Source organism: Bombus affinis, chromosome 3 (assembly GCF_024516045.1).
Source record: "Bombus affinis isolate iyBomAffi1 chromosome 3, iyBomAffi1.2, whole genome shotgun sequence".
In the NCBI taxonomy this organism is placed as follows: domain Eukaryota; kingdom Metazoa; phylum Arthropoda; class Insecta; order Hymenoptera; family Apidae; genus Bombus; species Bombus affinis.
The window spans coordinates 1,729,016-1,749,410 of NC_066346.1; the positions used below are offsets into that span (position 1 = coordinate 1,729,016).

The 20,395-nt window shown below is 37.1% G+C and overlaps 1 protein-coding gene across 5 annotated transcripts in view; it reads right to left on the reverse strand.

Annotated features, from left to right (window-relative positions):
- The window catches only part of LOC126914225 (uncharacterized), a 110,087-nt gene that overhangs the window by 26,469 nt on the left and 63,223 nt on the right, over positions 1-20,395 (reverse strand). For 3 of the 5 annotated variants that reach the window (XR_007709606.1, XR_007709605.1, XM_050717878.1), the window contains exon 3: positions 16,274-16,342. The exons of the other annotated variants lie outside the window; for them this stretch is intronic. Coding sequence is in view for 1 of the 3 variants with exons in the window: in XM_050717878.1 (XP_050573835.1) it covers positions 16,274-16,342 (69 nt within the window). In the remaining 2 variants the exon portion in view is untranslated. The remainder of the gene's footprint in view (positions 1-16,273; positions 16,343-20,395) is intronic. 5 annotated transcript variants of the gene reach the window in all.

Sequence of the window (20,395 nt, forward strand, 5' to 3'; positions counted from 1 at the left end):
ATTATCGCTAACTTGTCAATATCCAACAAACAATCGGCAACGGCATCTAACGATCAACGGGGAAGAGAAAGACCTCGCAGAAGGAGAGGCCACTATACCCGCAGCCACGTTACGGCGGTTTCGTTTCTTGGAAAAGGAAGAAACGGTGGCAGCGATCGAAAGGGCGGCACCGGTGCTGTCGTCGATCCGCGAACGCACGATATCTGGCGAATCGATCGAAAGAACGGACACGAGTGTTCGATAACGACAACGCTTGACGCGCTTTCCCGACTATAGAAAGGTCTCTGGCGGCGGCAGTTGCCGCAAGTGTGCGTTAAAGAGGCCATTTAACCTTTCACAAGGTATAAGCGGGTCGCCATGCTCCGAGTTCCCACGCGACGGATGTTCCGCTGTGCGGCGAGGGTCGCGAGGAGCCCCAAGGGCGTTCATGACCTAGGACAAAAACCCAAGTTTTTGAGAAAAATGCCCAACTTTATTACGTCTTGGGATCTACGAATTCTAACTTTTAATCGATTTTGATGTTATACAACGGCTATAAAAAATATTTCCACACCATTTTATTTGTTGTAGGATTGGACCTGAGTATTGTGATATTAAAGTTTGCATCGTTTAATAGTAGCATATGTATGTCTACAAACATTCGATACTATCAACATGGAACGTAAAAGCTGATAAGAAAAGGCTTCATTGGAAAATAAGGAATAAATTGTACACATGATCTTTCCTGCCAATATGTGTACAAATAATTTTTCTTTATGTATTGATACGATTGTTGTAGGTTTGATAGCGTTCTATCTGAGTTATTCCGGTACGTGAGAGTCACCATAGTTCATTGAAACGATGCAAGGTAATCTGTACGAATATTCTTTTATTTTAACTTGCACTTTTACTTAAATAGAGCAGTGGACTTTAGATGCTCACATTCTATTATTTTCTTTTCTTTTTTGGGGGGAATAAAACTATTAATTAAGGATTAATTTAATTAATTAAGGACAAATTGGAAATGGACTGTATTTAATTCAAGTTTCCACAGTTTTAGTCCCTTCTATGTAATTGATTTCATGTATTAATCATCAATTTCATATTTGGTGACCAAAATTTTGAACCATCTTAATTCGATAATTCATTAAACAGCTGTCAAAGTTTCTTGAGAAAATCAAAATTCTTTAAAACAGCTTATTAATTCAGTAAGTCTACTTCTGTCAGTAATTATCAGTTATTTATTTACTTGCTACGTTATGCATTTTTCTTATTTATTATTAATAAATCTTATCGCAACTGAGTCGCCATACTCGTATCAAATGTTCTTCAACTTGTGCATGGACGAAATGACATAGTAGCAGAGAGCAAACAAACATTTTATACGACTGTTTATTTCAATTCGATGCTTTCATTACAAAAATAAATATTTTATACTTTCAGCACCCTCGTAAAGAAAATTTATATGCATTTTTGCTGCTAGCGAACGAGCCAATTTCAATTTTAACGAATACAATAATTTATTAGATTCATAAGATTTTGTTCTGCAAATATTTTGTCACTGAATAAACACATTTATCATCGATGCTAAATATATTTTATCATGTTACAAAAATTATTGAACAATTAAATATTCTATGAACAGTATTTAATAACGGGCTATCACAATATCGAATATTGAATTCCAATAAAATATCAGAGAATCTCTCATAAAAATGAAAAGGGGAATGTGTGGATTAATATTAATAAAAATCACGATGGAAATGGATATTATTTTCTATCTCAAGGGTACATTGCATTATTTTATTCGTTAGATTGTTTCATCAATTGTTGTTTAATCAACTTAACCGAGCATTTTATAAAATATTACGCATCAATTTCCTCTGCGCTGCATTTTCTGACAAATTTACCGTGTATACCGGGAAACACGGTCCTGTCTTCCTTAAATGCAACTAATCAACTTTAAGATGGCTCATCTGCATATTCAGTGAGTAATTTTCTTGAGATGCACGGGAGACAAAAATTAAATAGTACAGCTGGAGTAAATGATGCCTGAAACTGTCATCCTGTTAACAATGAACACCAGTTACGGTGAGAAACGAACAAAATAAAAGTAAAAGCAAACGAGGAAAAAGAAAACCTCTCGACACTTTTTATAATTTGATATACCGAGCTTCAGGATCGATTTAATCCATTTTTAATTGAATAAATGGCACGTGCAAAAAGAATGATAATAGCAGAAAGGTAAAAATATTTAGAAAGAGGTGGAAAATTGCTTGAATTGAAAAGATATAAAGTTGATTAATGTAGCGATAAAAAGAATAATAAAATATAATAACAATAGGAACGAAGAGAGTAAAAAGATGAAACAAGCTTCCTACATTTGTACGATTTGATAAATTTCACGTACGAAGAGAACGACGATAACAGAAGGGTAAAAATATTTGTAAAACGTATTATTATTAAAATGTGAAGATATAGAGTTAATTATTATAGTCGTGCAACTAAGTAAACAAGTGAATAGCTTTCTTTGCAAGTGAAAAGTAGAACACTCGATATCAGAATGTATGTAAATGGTTCCATTTGTAACCATTGGTTCCATGTGTAACCATTTCGAATATTAAATTGAAGGAAACAAAATCCGTATGACGCAGCTAACAAGTTAATTGGCTATGGCTTTGGTCCAGCAAACGAGAAATTCAACTTCGAATCTTGTTCCAACAATCCCATTAACTAGTTGACTGCTCTTACCATCCATAATTCTTAAAATTAGGATCTCCCGGTGTCTAAATCTTTAGTTTTAACTCGGTGTCTCTGTTATTCTTAATTTCAATCTCCCAGTTGAAATATAGCGACGAGTTTGGAGATTTTCCAAATTTTGGAGATGTAGAAATTTGGAAGATTTCTACGTTCATTTTTTGATCTCTAAATATTTTCTACAATACTGTCACGCTAGGCCGAGAACTATCGTTTCCAATATATACCTATTGACCGTGTTTTAATTAATTTCGATGATACGTTCAAAAGTTAGAGGAAATATTCGGGAGAGAATATAATATCTATAGCATTGGTATTAGATGTGTGATATAATCGAAAAGTTAATTAACGAAATGAATTTGATGATCGATGGGTTAATAATTTTCCAGATGAACGTGTCTCAGTCACAATAGTATAAAATTTTCTATACTCTTCCATGTCTATCTCCTTTTAATCCACTCAATAACTTGTACAATGCCATTATCATTCGTAGTTTCAATGTTAGCAAAACGCATAGCAGTTGGTGACACTTTTCGCGAACGAAATCGCGCTCTCTAACCGGATGCCAACAATTAAGACAGGCAGTACGTTAAGACGTCCCTTCGAGTTCGAAACAGAAACTCCGGCGCGAAGTTATGAGCTAGCCTCGCCGGAAGTTTGCAAAGTCAGCTGCAGCGTTTACATTCAGCGAGGACATACCGAGGTGTTGCGGATCGATCGACGAATAAAACGCACTTTACTTGCGTATTTTTGACACAATGTAATTCAGTTCCAAAATTAGACTCAGGACTTTAGGATTTTATTCTTTAGCGCATAAATGGCCAATTTTAGCTTTTTACGAAATTTTGTCGATTCGCAAGCTGTTTTTAAAGGACTTATGCATTTGGATTTAACAGGCTCTTTTCATTTTTCGCTATTCCTTTTTAATCATAAAGTGACGTAAATCAACGAAATAACAGAAATTTACTAGTCAGATTTTTCTTTATATAATCTTTATATTTTAGTAACATTTAGTTTAGTAATATCGTTGATACAAACTGATCAAATTGTCCACGTACTTGTGAGTAGAAGCACACTTGGACTTTGAACTGAATGCATCATTTTAACACGCTCTGAAAGTTCTTAATTGCGTGTTTTCCCTACCTTCTACACGTTCTCGCGAGTCTTTCTACTGTTATTTAGGTTTCCGCAGTTCTCAAAAGGAGAAAAGACATTTGTCTTGCGGCGAATTAAGTCATCGAGAATAGCGTACCGTTGATATCGTTGATATTCTATAGATGTGAAAACACGTTTCTCGTCTCGTGGATTCTACGTGGCTCGCTATTCAAATCGCGCGAGTATTCGTGAAACACGACACACGTTTTACAAACGTGTGAGTTTCTTTGGCAACGGGGATACAAAATTCCAGGAATTCTGATTATTTTTGCTATTGCCGCTGTAATTAATTTTCCACTGACATTAGGATACAGTACCGTGCAAAAGTTTCAGCCCACCCGGAGGAAATGTTTGCCTATTTTCAGAACGAATATCTAATACTATTTTAACTTCATACCAATTCCAACGAATTGTTTGTTCATTTCTACGAACGAGTCGCGTGTTCTTTTACTACAAAGTCGACTAAAAAGTGTCTTCTATAACAAATGAAAATTCTTAGCGTTACAAAATGGTACAAACAATAAACAACACAGTATATAAATTGATTTCACATTCGCGATAAACCAACATTGCTTTCCCACAAATCCAATACACAAATCGTTTCGTTTCAGTTATCTGCTTTCTTTATCTTTATCCTGCAAGTTTCAGTCACGGAAACACAAACTGCTACTTTTCCCATGGCAAAAAAGTTAATACCAAGTCGCAATTACTTTCCCATTTCTTCTTCTCCTTGATATACCAAACTCCTGCTTTTTATTCGCCGAACGCAAAATCCTTTTTCGTACAAAATTCGACCGCCGCGTTTGCCATCGGTTTGACGCAGTAATTAAAAATATAATGCCGCATTGTAATAGTGTGTTGCATGCTCCGCCGCACTATTACATGCTTCTCGTTATCACACCTTGAAATTTAATCAATCCGCCCGGTAGCAGACTCATTCTGGCTTCATTTACATGCACGTGGAACCGGATAGAGCCGCGAAAGGCGAAGGGCAGGCGGAACGAAGCGACCAGGATCGCGAGAAATTTCCGAAGAAAAGGGGGATCCACTCGAGTCTCTCTCTCTCTCTCTCTCTCTCTCTCTGTCTGTCTGCTTGTCTGTCTCTCTCTGTCTGTCTCTCTCTCTCTCTCTCACTCGTTAAATCGTACGAACACCTACTTCGACTTTGATTAATTTCATGCGAGCGCGCGAGTAACAGGACGGCGTTACAACTCGTTCGACGAGTCGATCTGCCTCTTCATCCACCCACCAGCCTTTTCTCTGCCTTCCTACTTTACTCTTCGTTTTCTCGAAACCACCACAACCCTTCACAGAGTTTCCTCGACGCTTACCTTGCACGTGAAATAAAAGCTCGACCCGTTAGCTACTACGTGTACAATAGTACTCATTCTTTTGATTCTTCTATTTTTCTTCGATGTCAACATTGTTGCTTACTAGACACTTTTCTTTCGGATTTTACCGTACGATTGTTCGAGTATAGAATCGAGTTCATTTTTTTTAAGAAACTAAATTGTTCGCACACTTCTTACTCTTGCGTTATTTTTGCGCAGGGAAGATGCGTTTTCCTCGTGTTGGTAAGACGGCTGTTAATTATAATTTATATGTTGTAATTCGTATATTTACATTCATATATTAAATTATAGGTATACGTGTAAATTAATTTTTTTGAAATTGTAACTTTGTATGTACAAGTATCATACATATGTAAGAGCAGCTGTTGGTTAACTGGTTTCTGGTTGGTCATTAAATGTTAATGAAGGAAAAAAATCTGAAAGTACAGTAATTAAGGAGCGGACGAAAAAATATCATATCACGACGAAGGATTATGTATCGTTAACATAAAAACAGATCTTATTAATACACTTATCTCTATAACCACTTTTACGAAATATGTCTAGCCTCGTCCTAATAGAATTATTTTAGTTAGTTTATACAGTGAAAATTCTTTACTATAAATATAAATATATCGTATCGATGAAATTATTATAGTAAACCAGCGATTGAACTACGTATAAATGAAAAATTCTTTAGACACTTCACGACGATTTTAATGATTTATAAACTTGCCTATTTTACTGGAAAATACACGAACTATAATTTAATCCTATATACAAAACTTGGTATCTAACAGCACATCGGAATTCGCATAACTCGCGCGGGAAAACATATACATCAGCGACTCCCTCTGCTAAATCGTACGGTTTTAAACTTTACGATCAATTTTTTTCCACGGCACACAGTTGCACCATCTCTCGCACAATAATTTCGTTACTGAAATCACGCGAACGATTTGTCTGAAGCAACCAAGTTGCATGCGACTCTTGCGCCGTTCTCTCGTAGCAAACCGAAAGGTTAAGCCACGCTCACCCAAGCTGCACCTGAGATTAATTGCAACTTGGAAAGCACCGCTGCTATAATCCAACGCGTTTTTCCCGCCAACGTTTCCATCGATACATCGAACGTTCCCCGGCATTACGAACCCTTATCTGTAATTTCCTTATTTGCAACCGGTCAAGAAACGTAAAATCGCGGATAAGGCAGAGGGAAAAGATGAGATCGCGGACGCTCGATTTGCCAACGTGGCCGTGTGCAATTTTTCCGAGAAGGTCTCTCGTAAAACCGGCGAGACACGGTCGAGCGAGTAACAAAAATAACTCACAAATAATGGAAATACGTATCAATGAAATTAACGCGTTCGCCGCGGATTCGACTTTTATTTACTGCGATGCTGTTTGATGTAAATTATCGTAGAATTTTTCATAATTTCGGAATTTTTAATTCACGTGACACGATCGAGTTGAACGTGTTAAATACGGCTTGTTTGCTCAAAACCGTAAATATTAATTTCAATTATTTACTATATAATTCGTGCACTGCAAGGATATGCAACAAATAGACTGCAAATTTTTGTAAAAAATCATATTTTTCAGAATATAATGGAAAAAGTAGAACCTCCGTGGAAGACTGTGTTACCTATTCATTAATTATAAAAACCACTATATTTTGAACAGTTTATATATCTTTTCATATCGTGTGTATTTTGCGCAATTTTGTATTTTCCCCGTAAATGCATAAAAATCCGCAGTTCAATAACAAATAAAACTTAAGTATGTAACGCTAGTATCTATTAATTCGATTAAACTTCATCGACATCTATTTCCACTACCTGTTCACTTATTTTTGACCCCGATCGTATCGCGTTTAGCGAGTAGACTACACGATAACCGTACACTTAACGCGCAACATTGACACCACGAACAGCCAGGGACCAGCTGTAAACTTCGAGTCGGCTCTCGCAACATGGAATTTAATTCATGGGCGATAAAGTGGTGGCAAAGAATTTACGATTGATTGATCAGGGACGTGCCGAGCTATGGAAAGGATTGTTGGATATCCAGTGATCTATGCAAGCTATTATAAAGCGTGGATATTACGCTCGGTTACGTATCATTATGCATATTCCATTAAATGTCGGATGGTATACAGGGTGTTTCGTTATTTGTGGTTTTCTGTTGCTGTGGTTTCTCCAGTGTCATCGGGTGGTTTAGCGATTAAAAATACGAATTGTGTAAATTCGAATTTTACTATATCTTAATAATAATTTAATTTAGATAAAGTTTAATAATAAATGGTCGGTAGTTATCGCGTGCAAACGTTGTGGTAGATGTTTGAATGGACGATCGGTATATGCATCTATCAATCAGAGATTAATTAATCATTAATTATTAATGCACGTACATTACGTATCTATGACTGGTATATTTCATTCATATTACGATCAGAAAGCATCCATAATAATTTATTCATACTTTTCTATCAATTTATAAATCATTTTAACGTATTTGAAACGTTTCGATTATGAAGAGGCAGTCGAAACGTTGCAAATAATTATATTTCTATTATTTAAAGAATATCTTGCTACTAATCTGCTAATGGATTTTGTCAGAAAAGATCAGAGTGGAAAGAGTCGTAGTTGTATATAATTGCGAAAAGAATTTCCTGAGTATCACTGTGCGAGGATTTTTTGATAAAACGATTGTATAACGATTGTGATAAGTAATTAATAATCGAAAATGGTAACGCAAACAGTCTTTGATGAAGCAATATGATGTTTCGTGGTACGTATTACGTGAAAGTTTTGGAAACGCTTGAAAGTAATTGGAAAATTAATTAGTTCGTAATTAAATGTGAAATTGATGAAACGTGGAGATTAATTCATCTTTGAACGTGAATTTTGACTCTGCCCAACAAGTTTGAATCCAGCACATGATAATAAGAATACGGTGGTGTTACGCTGTTTAAAATTTTTCAACCATGAAATATGAACAACATTATTTTCATGTACTTTATAATTAAAAACGTATGCTACCATTAACGTTAGAAGTATCCTTATGGCAACGTAGAAACGTATTAATTCACCGTAGAATCTCAACGTGCTTTATTATTTAAGAAAGATCTACGTATAATATTTAATAATAATAATAACAAGTAATAAAGAACTTTTATTATCTTTAAACTTGTATAATAACGTTAATCATTGATAAGAAAATATTATTGCGATAACGTTATGTCTTATGTCACGCGAAAAGGGCTTATGTTAGAGCAAATGTAACTTACATATGTTGTTTATGTATACTACATATACGCATATCCACAATTAAAACTTGTAAACCTACATTCGTTGCAACTATAGTCTTGTTCTACGACGAAACTGCTCACATAGTCACGAGCATCGTGTCTATAAGAATAATGCGGAACCGGAGGAATAATCGATCGTTTGATGCTACGCTTTCTTGGTTACAACACCCGTAGATCAAATTACGAAGGAAATTTGAAGTACCTTTGCAAACTTGCCTCGCAAAACTTTTAAGTAGAGCAGTTATGATGAAAATTATTTTTTTACAATAGCTTTAAGATAATTTAAGAAAGATGTCGTTATTTATTTACCCGTTTTCTAAGAAGTTCCATTTTCTATATTTAAGCAAATATATTTTTGTATACGCGTTATAAATTGACGCGTTATACTTTCTCGGTTTATCGATGAGAGCGACCAGAGTTTCCTGAAATGGGAAAAGTCCACGGTAGAAATTGACGAGACACTGCAATGTGTTTAATCGCATCACATCGAGGAAACGGTTTCTTCGAAGGCACGCTACTGATCTAGATCATTCGGCCAATGAAGTTGCAACTTTGATAGACGAAGACTTTGCGTTCCAATTCTACTTACTAAATTACTTCTGGTTACTAAATTAACGATTCTTGAATTGTTTCAAGCGGAATATCCGGTACGTGGTTATCGATTTGAATCGAGGAAAATTATCCTTCGATCCTTTAAATATTCGCACATCGTTGTTGCATCGTTATGTTACATGCGATACGATATACGATACGCTCTAACACGTATGTAACATAATTCGATTAAACTTTATGCGCGGCTACTTTCGAATGTCGAAACTAAAAAACAAAAAAAAAAAAAAAATGAAATTAACAGTTTGGTCGCTGGAACGTCCGAACGAAACGATGAACGAAAACTTCGGCTTTAACCACCCTACCCCACAAACACCTTTTTGAGATACGTCTGAACCAGAGAGCATCCCGCGAGGTATTGAGAAAAGCCGAAAAGTCACGGAAAGGGGTTGAGAGGAGCCGCGATTAATAACGAAGTTCGGTAGCTGGCTGGTGCGGAGGACGGTCGAAGGGAGGCCCGGTAGCCGCGATGGAAATTTCATAATTACTCTGAACCGAGGTAAAACCCACGCGGGATCATCCGCAAAACAAGTAAAGGGTCATCGGCGCAATTTACGATCAGGGGGCCCCCGGTGAAATGCATTACCATAAAAACCGCTCTAATCACGGGTACACGAGAGAGCAGAAGCCGGAGCCGTGTGAGCGAGCTGCGGCTGAGGCGGCGCGGCGTAGCACACAGGCCACCCAACCTCGCGATATTATATTTTAAAGAGCCGCGGCCCCGGCGTCGGTACGCGTACTCCACTTTATCCGTGCCGTACCGTGTAATAACCTCTGACTTCCTGTTCGTGTAAAGAGTCAGCTATACACACGCTCATTCACTATGGATAAAAGTGAATCGATAATGATACGCACTCGACAAAAATGGCGCCGCCATCAGACAGGCCGGCACTTGCGAGTGGCGAAGCCTGCCTCCTCCACCCTGTCTCCATTCCCTCTCCTGTTCTATCGTCTATATCGCGTACCAAACCCCCTCGTGGGAATAGAGGCGAAGCGCGTCGAACGTTCCGGCTGATAACCGTATTACAATTTAACGAGAAACCGGTGTCAGTTTTGTCGGTGCATAATGGCCGACGATTCGCCCGCTTACACCGGCCCTCGCTCGATCGCGCTTGAACGCTTCGACGAAACGAAACGTTGCGAGGAGCCAACCTGCACACCCGGATACACCAAACTTGCTGACTATTGCCCTCTTTCGTGATACGCTACCCCAACTCCGATTCACTCGCGTTCGGTGATCTGCACGGCGATGGAACCAAGAGGTTGCCATTCGGTGGAATCTACGCGTTTCGTTTCTCACTCTCGGCAACCAGAGATCGACAGATTCTGTCTGCAGTTTATCGTTGGATAAGGACATTTATGTTTTACGTTGATGTAAGTTTCTTCAGTGCGTTAATTCCGAGGGCGTTGGAATCTGTATTTTCAATCCCAAAATATTTAGTCTCGAAATGAAATAGTACGACGAATCGCGATAGGTTGACGACTTATTGGCTTTTCAAATGCTAAAACAGCACTATAAAATGCAAAATATATAAAAGTAATATATCGTTTATTTGTATTTTATCATCGCGTTCTTCTTCTTACAGCCTTCAGATGGTAAGACGATTTAATATTGACAACGAATCTTAAACTGTGTCGATTCAGCCAACGGTTGAATCAATAATGCATAAAAAAAAGGGAATTGTTCGTTGGTTAATTCTGCAGTCGATGTGAATGCCAATTTTTATCAACGAAATTGAAAATACGTATCACTGGCCTATATAGGTCACTGTAATAACCGCGTTACAAAAAGAAAAATCATCTTTCCAGAATATAATACCCGTTACAATAGAACGAATGAAAGAAAATATGCTCCGTAATGCACAGTTCGTATCTCGTTATTATTTAAATGTAAATGATTCTTAATTATCTCTTTAGTAGCTGCTCTGTATAATTTCCATTCATTCAATTCGACAAGGATTAACAGTATTCCGTTACGGCTACGGTACAATTCTCATAAATATGAAATTTCAGTTCCTGCAATTAAAAATTACAGATAAAGATGGAATCGTTAAAATTTTCGATCGTTCTTTTAACAAGATTACATCTACAATTCAACGGGAGAATTCATATAGAACTAATTCGAGGGTAATTCAGAAGATTATATTGCCAATCTAAATTAATTCCAATGTTTACCAACAATCGTTAATTCAATTTTCTTGAAAATTAACCGCATGCGACTTACCGCAAAAACGAATCTTTTGCACTCTCTCTCTCTCTCTCTCTCTCTGATTTTCTCTCGTTATTAATACGAATAATACAAATTATAAAATTTGAAAAGAATCCTCGCCTGTACGCGCGCGAATTTCAAATTATTAAAAACTGGCGCACGAAGAACAAAGAAACTACGAAGTTGGTCGAAGCGTAAGAAAAATTTCGCTGCTTTTCTATTCTCGCGTGAAAGGTATCATCGCCTGGAGCAAACGCCAAAGCTATTCAAATTCGCTATTTATTGTATTTTATCAACACACGCGTCCACGTTTCTTCTGTCTTCTCACGCCCTCCATCTTTTCACCATATTTAGGTCGCTTCGCTTTACGTGGTTTTGAACTATCTTTAAATCAGACCAATTTTAATTGACTAATTGTATACGAGATTTGAATGAAGCAAAAGTGATTTCGAATCTTTCTGGCTATTTCTGGTTACGAAGCTGCTGGTTTTCCAAGCTGTAATTAATCGTGTAAATACTCCAAAGTGGTATCTGGCGGCGATTGAGACAGCAGCTGCTCTGCTGTGTGCGATAATCATGCAATAATCATGTTGAACGATACAAATGGACGACGAAGCTGTGGCATAAACCTTTACAACGAGCCATATAAGACAATCTGTCTGCCGAAAAACATTGATTTCCTTTCCAAACTCTGGGAAAATTGTTCTTTTCTCGCTTCCAATTGATCGTCATCTTGCACATTGACGATAATTCACGAGATCGTACATGATCTGATAAATAATAAAACAGATCGAAGCAAAACAATTTTTGTCTACTTTAACCACTAAGTGTAATATAAAAATATTACTGAATATAAAAAAATTACTGTTTACGATAATTACAACATCGCGATCGTCTCGTTCTAGTACGACGATGTTAAAACAAAATTCATGAGATGAAATTTCACTCATAATAGCTGTTAAGTGTTAATAACGTCTCTTCGCGTTTTACTTTAGTTTCGTATTATCGATAACGTTCTCAATAAAAGAAATATGAGAAAATATTCGCGCGAATCAGTCGCAGTCACGTCTGTCACGCCAGAATGCCGCGTTAAATAATTTCACGTGAATCGACTTAATCGTCTAATCTGAAATTCTAGCTAATATAAAAGTTGCTTTAAGGAGCACGTTAACTTCAACTTTATTTTATTTGCCCACGAAGCACTAGTTTTGTAAACGGGCCTTATTCTAACTAGGGATCTGTGCCGACAGTTATCATAGACGGTGAGAAATGACCACGCGAGCCGCCCTTCGGAATAATGTTACAGTTTCGAAGATATCCTAGGGGTCTGACGTTAAAAATCTTAATTCCACTTTCCTCGGGCCGATACGTGGAAGTTTACGCGCGTGTGTCGGCCACACCTTACAGCTACTTTGATCTTGGTAATTTCATTTTCTTGCACGCTGCTTAAGGGCTACGATGAAAAGCGTGATTAGGAACGCATTTTAGCGAAACGTAACGCAATTATTGTTATTTCGAACACGCAACCTGAGCCGACTCTATCTTTGGATGAAGGAAACGCGGAGCTACAACTTTTATCAGTAATTACACAATCTGCATAACTTCTTCCACTGCGAAAACGGTGTTAATGCTTCGCCGCTACTGATGCTTGTTTTTGTTACACGCGTCCTGGCCACTGATTTAGTGCTTTTGATAGCAACGCGCCCTCTTTAAACCCACTGGAGTAATACGTAGCCGAAGCGAAAGGCATCGGGGGCGATATCTTTCGCGCGATTATCGGACCGCGAGCAAAATTGTTACGAAAATGATCAATGACCGGACGATAGTGACGCAGGTATACGCACACCGTCCATTTCGCGCGGAAAACCTTCGTTTCGAGAACTGTATTTTAGCGTGAAATATATTCAAGATTGAAACAGCGAACGAAGAACTTGCGCGGAGAAATAATCGTTATGGGAGTCGTCGAACGATCTTTCTTTTCTGTTTCCTTTTGCGAGAATTCGTGGGACGAAGCTTAGCGATTCGCGATCTAATTCTGACGTTAGTTTTGGACCTTTCTAAGTAGGTAGAGACAGGATAGGATAGGATAGAATAGGTAGGTAGGTAGGTAGGATAGGTATAATTGAAATTTATGGTCTTGGGTTTTAATCGCAAAGTTGCTTTCGCATCTTTTTTTATAAACGAATAGAAAAATTCTACATCCGATAGTTGCAGTTGGCTTATTGTGCGGTTCAGTGTTTCTTGAAACGATATTAACGACATTGTACATAGAATAGATACCCAATAAAGCCACGTTTCGATTTCGATAAAATAATTAGTTTTATCAAAAACAGCGAAACGTTCCAACCAGTTGCAGAGAAAAGTAATCTATTTGCAAATGTAGTATTTCTAGCGTTAATAGTGCACTGATTTACAATTTCTATATCGCGGTCAATCTTTTCCAGTTAAATTTTCTAGCGTTTTGTTCGGATGAAAATTGCGTTTCTAGAGATTGTAGGAAAAGCTTGAATGGTAATAGGCACGCGATAACGTTTCATAATATACAACCGCAACGAATCATAATTAAAAGTAAAATCATCGTTGATCATCTTGGTATATAATAATTTCGTAATTAAATTACATATTGCTATAAATAAGCAGGCGTTTGGATACTTTTGAGCGGCGTTGTACACAACGTTTCGTACGCAAGAACGCAGCGTCGATCTTGCAACAAATCTATTTCCACGGCATGCAAAAACAGAAGACACGGCTAGCCGGGTAATGAACTAATCTAGCGAGCACCGACAGAGAGAAAGAAGACGAGTCGCGGCACGGAGAACAGAAGCGGCGTTGAAGAAAGGACGGAGGGACGAAGAGCACTTTTGCCGTGGCTTAATAACATGAGTTTTTCCTGGCCGACTCTGGTAAACGGCGAGAGAAGAGAAAGGGACGCGGCCGTTGAAACGGCAAGGAACCATCCTGGGAGTCAGGTCCATGTAAAAGTCCCTTTGAAATTTTTGCTAATTACCTTACGCCACTGACCATGTACGATTTTAATTAACGAATGAGTTTGGTCGTTCCATAAATTCTAATGTCTTTTTCGTTATCGATCTTCGACTATTGAAGTATCGTCGACTATTTGCCAGCGGCATTACGTTATTTCTTAGTTGTCTATTCTCTTAATCATATTGTATTTTAGACGTCTAGTTTTTTAATTGCATCATTTTTTAGATATTTGCTCCGTTAATCACGTCGGTTTGTACCATTCTGTGTCTTAGGAATTCTGTGAGAAAGATAAAGTGGCAGTAGCAATTGAAAATACAAGGTTCATTTGTCTGAAGCAAGCACTAAATGCAAGGACGTACCAAAGGTGGTTTTCGAGAAATTTTTACGAAAATATTCTATGATTTTGTAAATTAAGGATAGAAAAATGAACTCCTAGATAACGATAGAATCGTAAATACGACAGAAAGTAGGACTTTTGAAAAAAAATGAAGATTATTGTTCGTTTAGGTACCGAACGAAAAGTTGATCGATGGTAACCAGTTAATAAATTCAGATAGAGACGATTTTGGACTTGATTCATTACGGTTCTGATCCATTGATATCGACAGAAACCATTCAGATGGTATCAATATGCGTTGCAGTTTCATCATGCTTAATGACCCCTCTGGGTATAACGAATAATAATATGCAAATAAGGTTGATCTCGATCTTTATGGATACGATGAAGTTTAATAGCACGAGCAAATGCGAGTAGCATGGTACGCCAGTAATTAATCAAACACGTTACGAAAGATTACGTGAATATTTTATCGAAACGTTAATGCCGGCTAATGTAGCCTATACAATGTTAATAATTAATCGCCAATTGTGCTATGAAATGACTATGATTATCGAACACCCTTTGCTTTCTCTATTTCTTTTTTTCGTAACTATTGGATTTCATCGTTTGAACTTATCGAAATTTTTTTGTTCTCTGTACAGTTGATTACCGGTTACTTCAGTACGATTATACATAATTAAAAAAAAATATATATATATACATACTTCAATAAAAGGAGAAAATTAATTAAATTTCCTTTTAGTGCGTTTAATATGCTGCATCGTTACTCGGTAATAATAAAAGTGTTACAGCTTTCAAAAATGTGGATGAATAATGTTTTAATTCCAATATTTCGATTAATTGCAACAACGAGGCTGAAAAACTCGTAATAAAATCCTCTAGATAAACACGAATTTTCCAATATCGTATTTGTCCGATTTTTAAGAAACAACACGCTTGCGCCGTTTTTCCATTAAACCCATTAAACGCATAACCAGGAAAAACAATACGCAAAAGTAGAAAACGCAAAGCGAGCTTACCGAGATAAAATCGGCGTGGAAGGAGCAAAATACAGCGTAATAAAAGCAGGATGAAAAGAACGAAAGAGCAGGCAAAAGGGTAAAGTTATGAAAGGCTGAGTTCTCTCCTGAAGATAATGACAGTCCAACTGCGAACACCTCTGGTGACTGAGAACCCTGACCGTTGTTATTAAACTTATTTCACGCGGCCATCTCATACCCAGAAGCCCACAGACTGAACGAATGATTTTCTTATTCGGGCGTTTCGCTCGGCGATTATTTAAATGAAACGTTGACTTCGTCAGGATTCTATGGCGCGTAATGATGACGTTTGCCTGGCCCGGGCCACTAATTAATTTTTTGTTAATGCCGCTTACGATATTTTATTTCGGCCGGAGAAATTTAATAACATCGACGTTCGACGGATTCCTCAAACGTACAATTTGGGAAAATTACGAGAAAACGAGGAAACTTTTGTTCCTCATCTTCGACGAAAGATTGTTTGCGGTATGATGGAGTATTCTTTTGGTCGGATTGATTTTTCTCGTGAAGCAAAGTCGCGCAAAGGAAGAGGGAAAATCGCTCAAAGAAAGTTTTTCTTACCGATGCGTCGTTTGCTTCTTTTCGGTGAGCATCGTTTGCCAAGGTTTTACTTGCTTTTCTGCTTGAATCCTGGAAATGAGATTTTTGTTACGAAAGAGATATCGAAACACGTTTTCTTGTTCGATATATGAATAAGGTAGCAAGAAGAACAACGAGATCGGAAACGCAATCATGTATCAAATGTTTGAATAAAAATGATCGATTTGTCTTTATCCTTCTAACGAATATCGACGCGTTAAAACGGAAAAATGGATCAATTGTTACGATTTGCTACTCTTTAACGTTCTTATCTTACGAGAAATATTTGTTGCCGGGCGGATGAAAAATTTGAGAATAATAGAGAAAAGAAATTCGTCAAAAGTTAATGTAAAGAAAAGAATCTGAAACTGGTCATTTTGAGTCCAACGGTTCCAGCGTTAATTTCCCTAGGTTCTGCAGCAATTATTAGCTTCTGAGGCGTACTATACACAACCAAAGCGATCTTAATAACAAACAGCTCTTCCCAGTGGGTAGAAGTGTCCGTTCGGGGAGCTGTCATTACCACCAGGAGGCGACTCGCTTCTTCGTAACTTCTCTTTCTCTGCCTCTCCGTGATCTCTTTCTGCGTTTTCTGCGTCTGCTCTTCTGTTTTCGCTTATTGTTGGTCTTCCTCCGCGTCTCCGTCCATCCAGCTCGTAGCTTTCTCTTCCTCTTCGTTCGTCCTTCTCTCTCGTTTCAGTCTAACCTTTTCGTCCGTCTCGTTCGTTCTCGTTCCACGCGCGACTCTACTCGACCTCTGGGAATTTCTCCGGCAGCAGCAGAGATAATGACAGTCGCGAGGGTGGTCGGGTGATGCGTGACCACGTGCCGACTTCCTCTGCGTGAGATTGCATCTGAGAGCGACGCTACGCACTGAAAAATCCGACCGGGCAGATCGGCCACGAGAATGGAATTTCTCTTTCGCCACGAGATGGACAACCGTGAACAGATGGAGAACGATTGGGCATGATAATCGCATGAGAGATCCCCGTACGCACGATCGGTTCCGTAATGCTTGGTTCTTTTGGTGGTTTGGCTTAGGTCGTTGATCGTCAGAGAAATAATTTGCGAAACGAATCATCAATCATGTTCGAATAACTATGAAATAATATTAAACGAAGGTCGTAATTATCTAAGGAAAATTATACTATTGTGCTTTTGCTATTATTAATTTAATAAGTGTATGAACAATATATCTGCTATTATTATTTAATAGGAATAATTTCTTGTTCTTGTCTTCATTCAACAAATTCGTCCGCGACAACCAACAGTTTCGCTTCCACACCTCGGAACAGGAAAAAGCCAAAAGTCACGACAGAGAAGTATAAAATCTGCAGATTCATAGCAGATTGGCGAAAAAGGATCACGGAATCCGCGATCGGTCCATTACGAGATATAATACACAGTCGATTTCTTTCACTTAGAAAAAAATCCTGCCGCGTAATGCACGCTATTAACACATGTTGGATTGTTTTCTCATGCCGACGAAGGAATTTGGATAATTGGACGTACACTCTGGCCAGCTACTTCGATATTACGAATATATCGCAGTATATAAATCACGCGTATCTCGCGCGTCTTCTTTCTCAGACGCGTATACTCGTCTGTCTACATTCCTGTCCACAATTCCTTTACTTGTTTAAAGTATTCCATCTTTTTCCTCTAATTGTCTTCCTTTTCCTTATTTTTCATCTTTTTCCAGTCATTCGTCTACCCGTAGCTCCTGTTTAACAGCAGCTACACGATCATTTAATTACGTACCAAACTTTCTTGCTACCTGTTTCTATTCGTCCTTGGATTTTTATGTATTTATGGGAAATTTGAAAGTGTAACCAATACATATAATATACGAAAATATGTAAAATATTTGAAGTAGGATAACGTAGAATTTAGTAGAGGTTTGGTAGATATAATTTTATTAAAGGATTATGTAGATGCACGTACCGATTAATTAGTGTGTACATTTATTAAATTATATAAATTGTACGTCTTCAGTGTCTATGTGCGCGTATAGTGAAAATAAAGCTTCGTTGAAGTTTTAAACATAAAAAGAAAAAAAGGAGGAAATAATTTAATAACTTATTTATTTTATGTTTCCGGTGCTAAGAATCGTTGTCGTCAATTTTGTGAATCGTTTCAATTTTTTATTGCGAATCTGTTTATTTGTTTGTCTATCGTTAGTTTATAAGGAATTGACAAGATATTGGGATATATGGATTATTGTTAAACTATAAATTATAAGATCGATGTGCTATGGAAGTTTATGTCACTATATTGGAAGAGCAATAGCATATGGAAAATTAAAAAAAAATATATAGAGATGAAATGGTGCGAAAAAAGCGAATACGAGTGTGCAAAACGCGCAAGATTCGACACAATAGACACGAATTTTTTTCCAAACTCCCGGCGTTTATTGATGGGTTCGGAAAATAAATTTATATCAAATTTCTGCCTTCTACCTACGCGATATCAAACGCCAGCACTTTAAAAAGAAAAAAAGAAACAATAAATAGAACGAATAAACGCGTAACGATTTTGTCCTTGATATTCGGATTTTATCTGAATGATATTTTCATAAGGATTATAGGTTTTACACGGGAGAGGAATTATACCCAGATTCTATTAATTTTTTGTTTATGCGGGGTAAGATTAATATTTTTATTTATATGGAAAGAATGTTGATGGAAAGAAAATCAAATATATTTGTCTATATAGAGAGAAAATGTAGAAAATAAATCAATATATATTTTCAATTATATAAGATAATTCGTAGAGATAATATTCGAAGATAAAGAAATCATCATAATTCTTTAAAATAGAATTCCAAACATTTGTAATACTAATAAAAATTTTTGAGAGCTATCAAAAACCTGCGGGTACTTCGTAATATTAAAAAAAAAAAATAATAAATATACATTTGGAGATAACATCCGCAGAAACAATTATTACTCTGTCGAATAATGAAGGATGCAAACAAATTTCTCTTCTAAAAAAACGCATGCTTGAACAAGGACGTTAAACCAGAATTTCAATCACTCGCGACTATTACGTACGATATGTCCACATTCGACCAAAACCGAAACAATTGAACTTCATAGTCCAATTAATTTCAGTAAAATCGATCCTTGGTTACCTATATTATTCTGCGATATGGGCAACGTAAACGACAAACAAAATTTCAGTCGGAGTAATAAAGCAAGCAATATTCAATTCGACTGCCAATACTAACCAATTACGATACTTTCTTAAGAAAGTATACTCCATTAACAAAATGAAGAGGCAGCTAAGAAGCTAATAAGTAAAAATGAGCCAAAGAAATATTATTAAAATTACTCTGTCACTGTAAGTATCATTTCGGTTGATTACTTGCAAGAATTAACCGAAGGTTTTACACGAACCAATTAAATTTCACTTTACTAATTCGCAGAACAATAAACTACGTAAACCCTAAAACTGTTGAGTTTAAAAACTATTCTAATCTCCAAATGTACTTGAAAAATACACATGGTGGGTCTGCAGCTACGTCTTTTCTTATTTAAGTACGATCTTCCAATTGAAAGTATCTCTTTTTAATCCATTCAACGAGCCTGTTTGCAATACGCTTAATTCCGCGTCTAATCGAACATAAAGAATTGTGTTTGGTCCATCGAGATATTTCTTGCAGAAAGTAAAAAGCTAAAAAGATTCGGTATCCGTGTATATACATATAAATTATGTTAAACTTTGTACTGTAACGAGCGTAATATTAAAAATAGGCGAAGAGGGAAACGCGTAAAAATTTTGACGAAGCGAGATATTGATTTTTAATACGATAAATTAACTCCACTTGCCGGGGAAACAGCGGTGACGTAAGTAGGTTAGCGGTTCTGATTCGTCGACGTTTTCTTGAGAAATCTGGATGCAATATAAAATATCCTGCGACGGAGCTGTGTCGTAAAACTTTCTGATTCCTTTGATACGCCGAAAGAAAAGGAAATGCGGGTGATCGAGTGTATGCAGACGATGAAGCGCCTGCTTACATGCGACTCCAGACGATCTATATACGCGAAATGGATAAGATTTCCATTTATAGACATTTTAAGACACTCGTCGGGATGGAAGAAA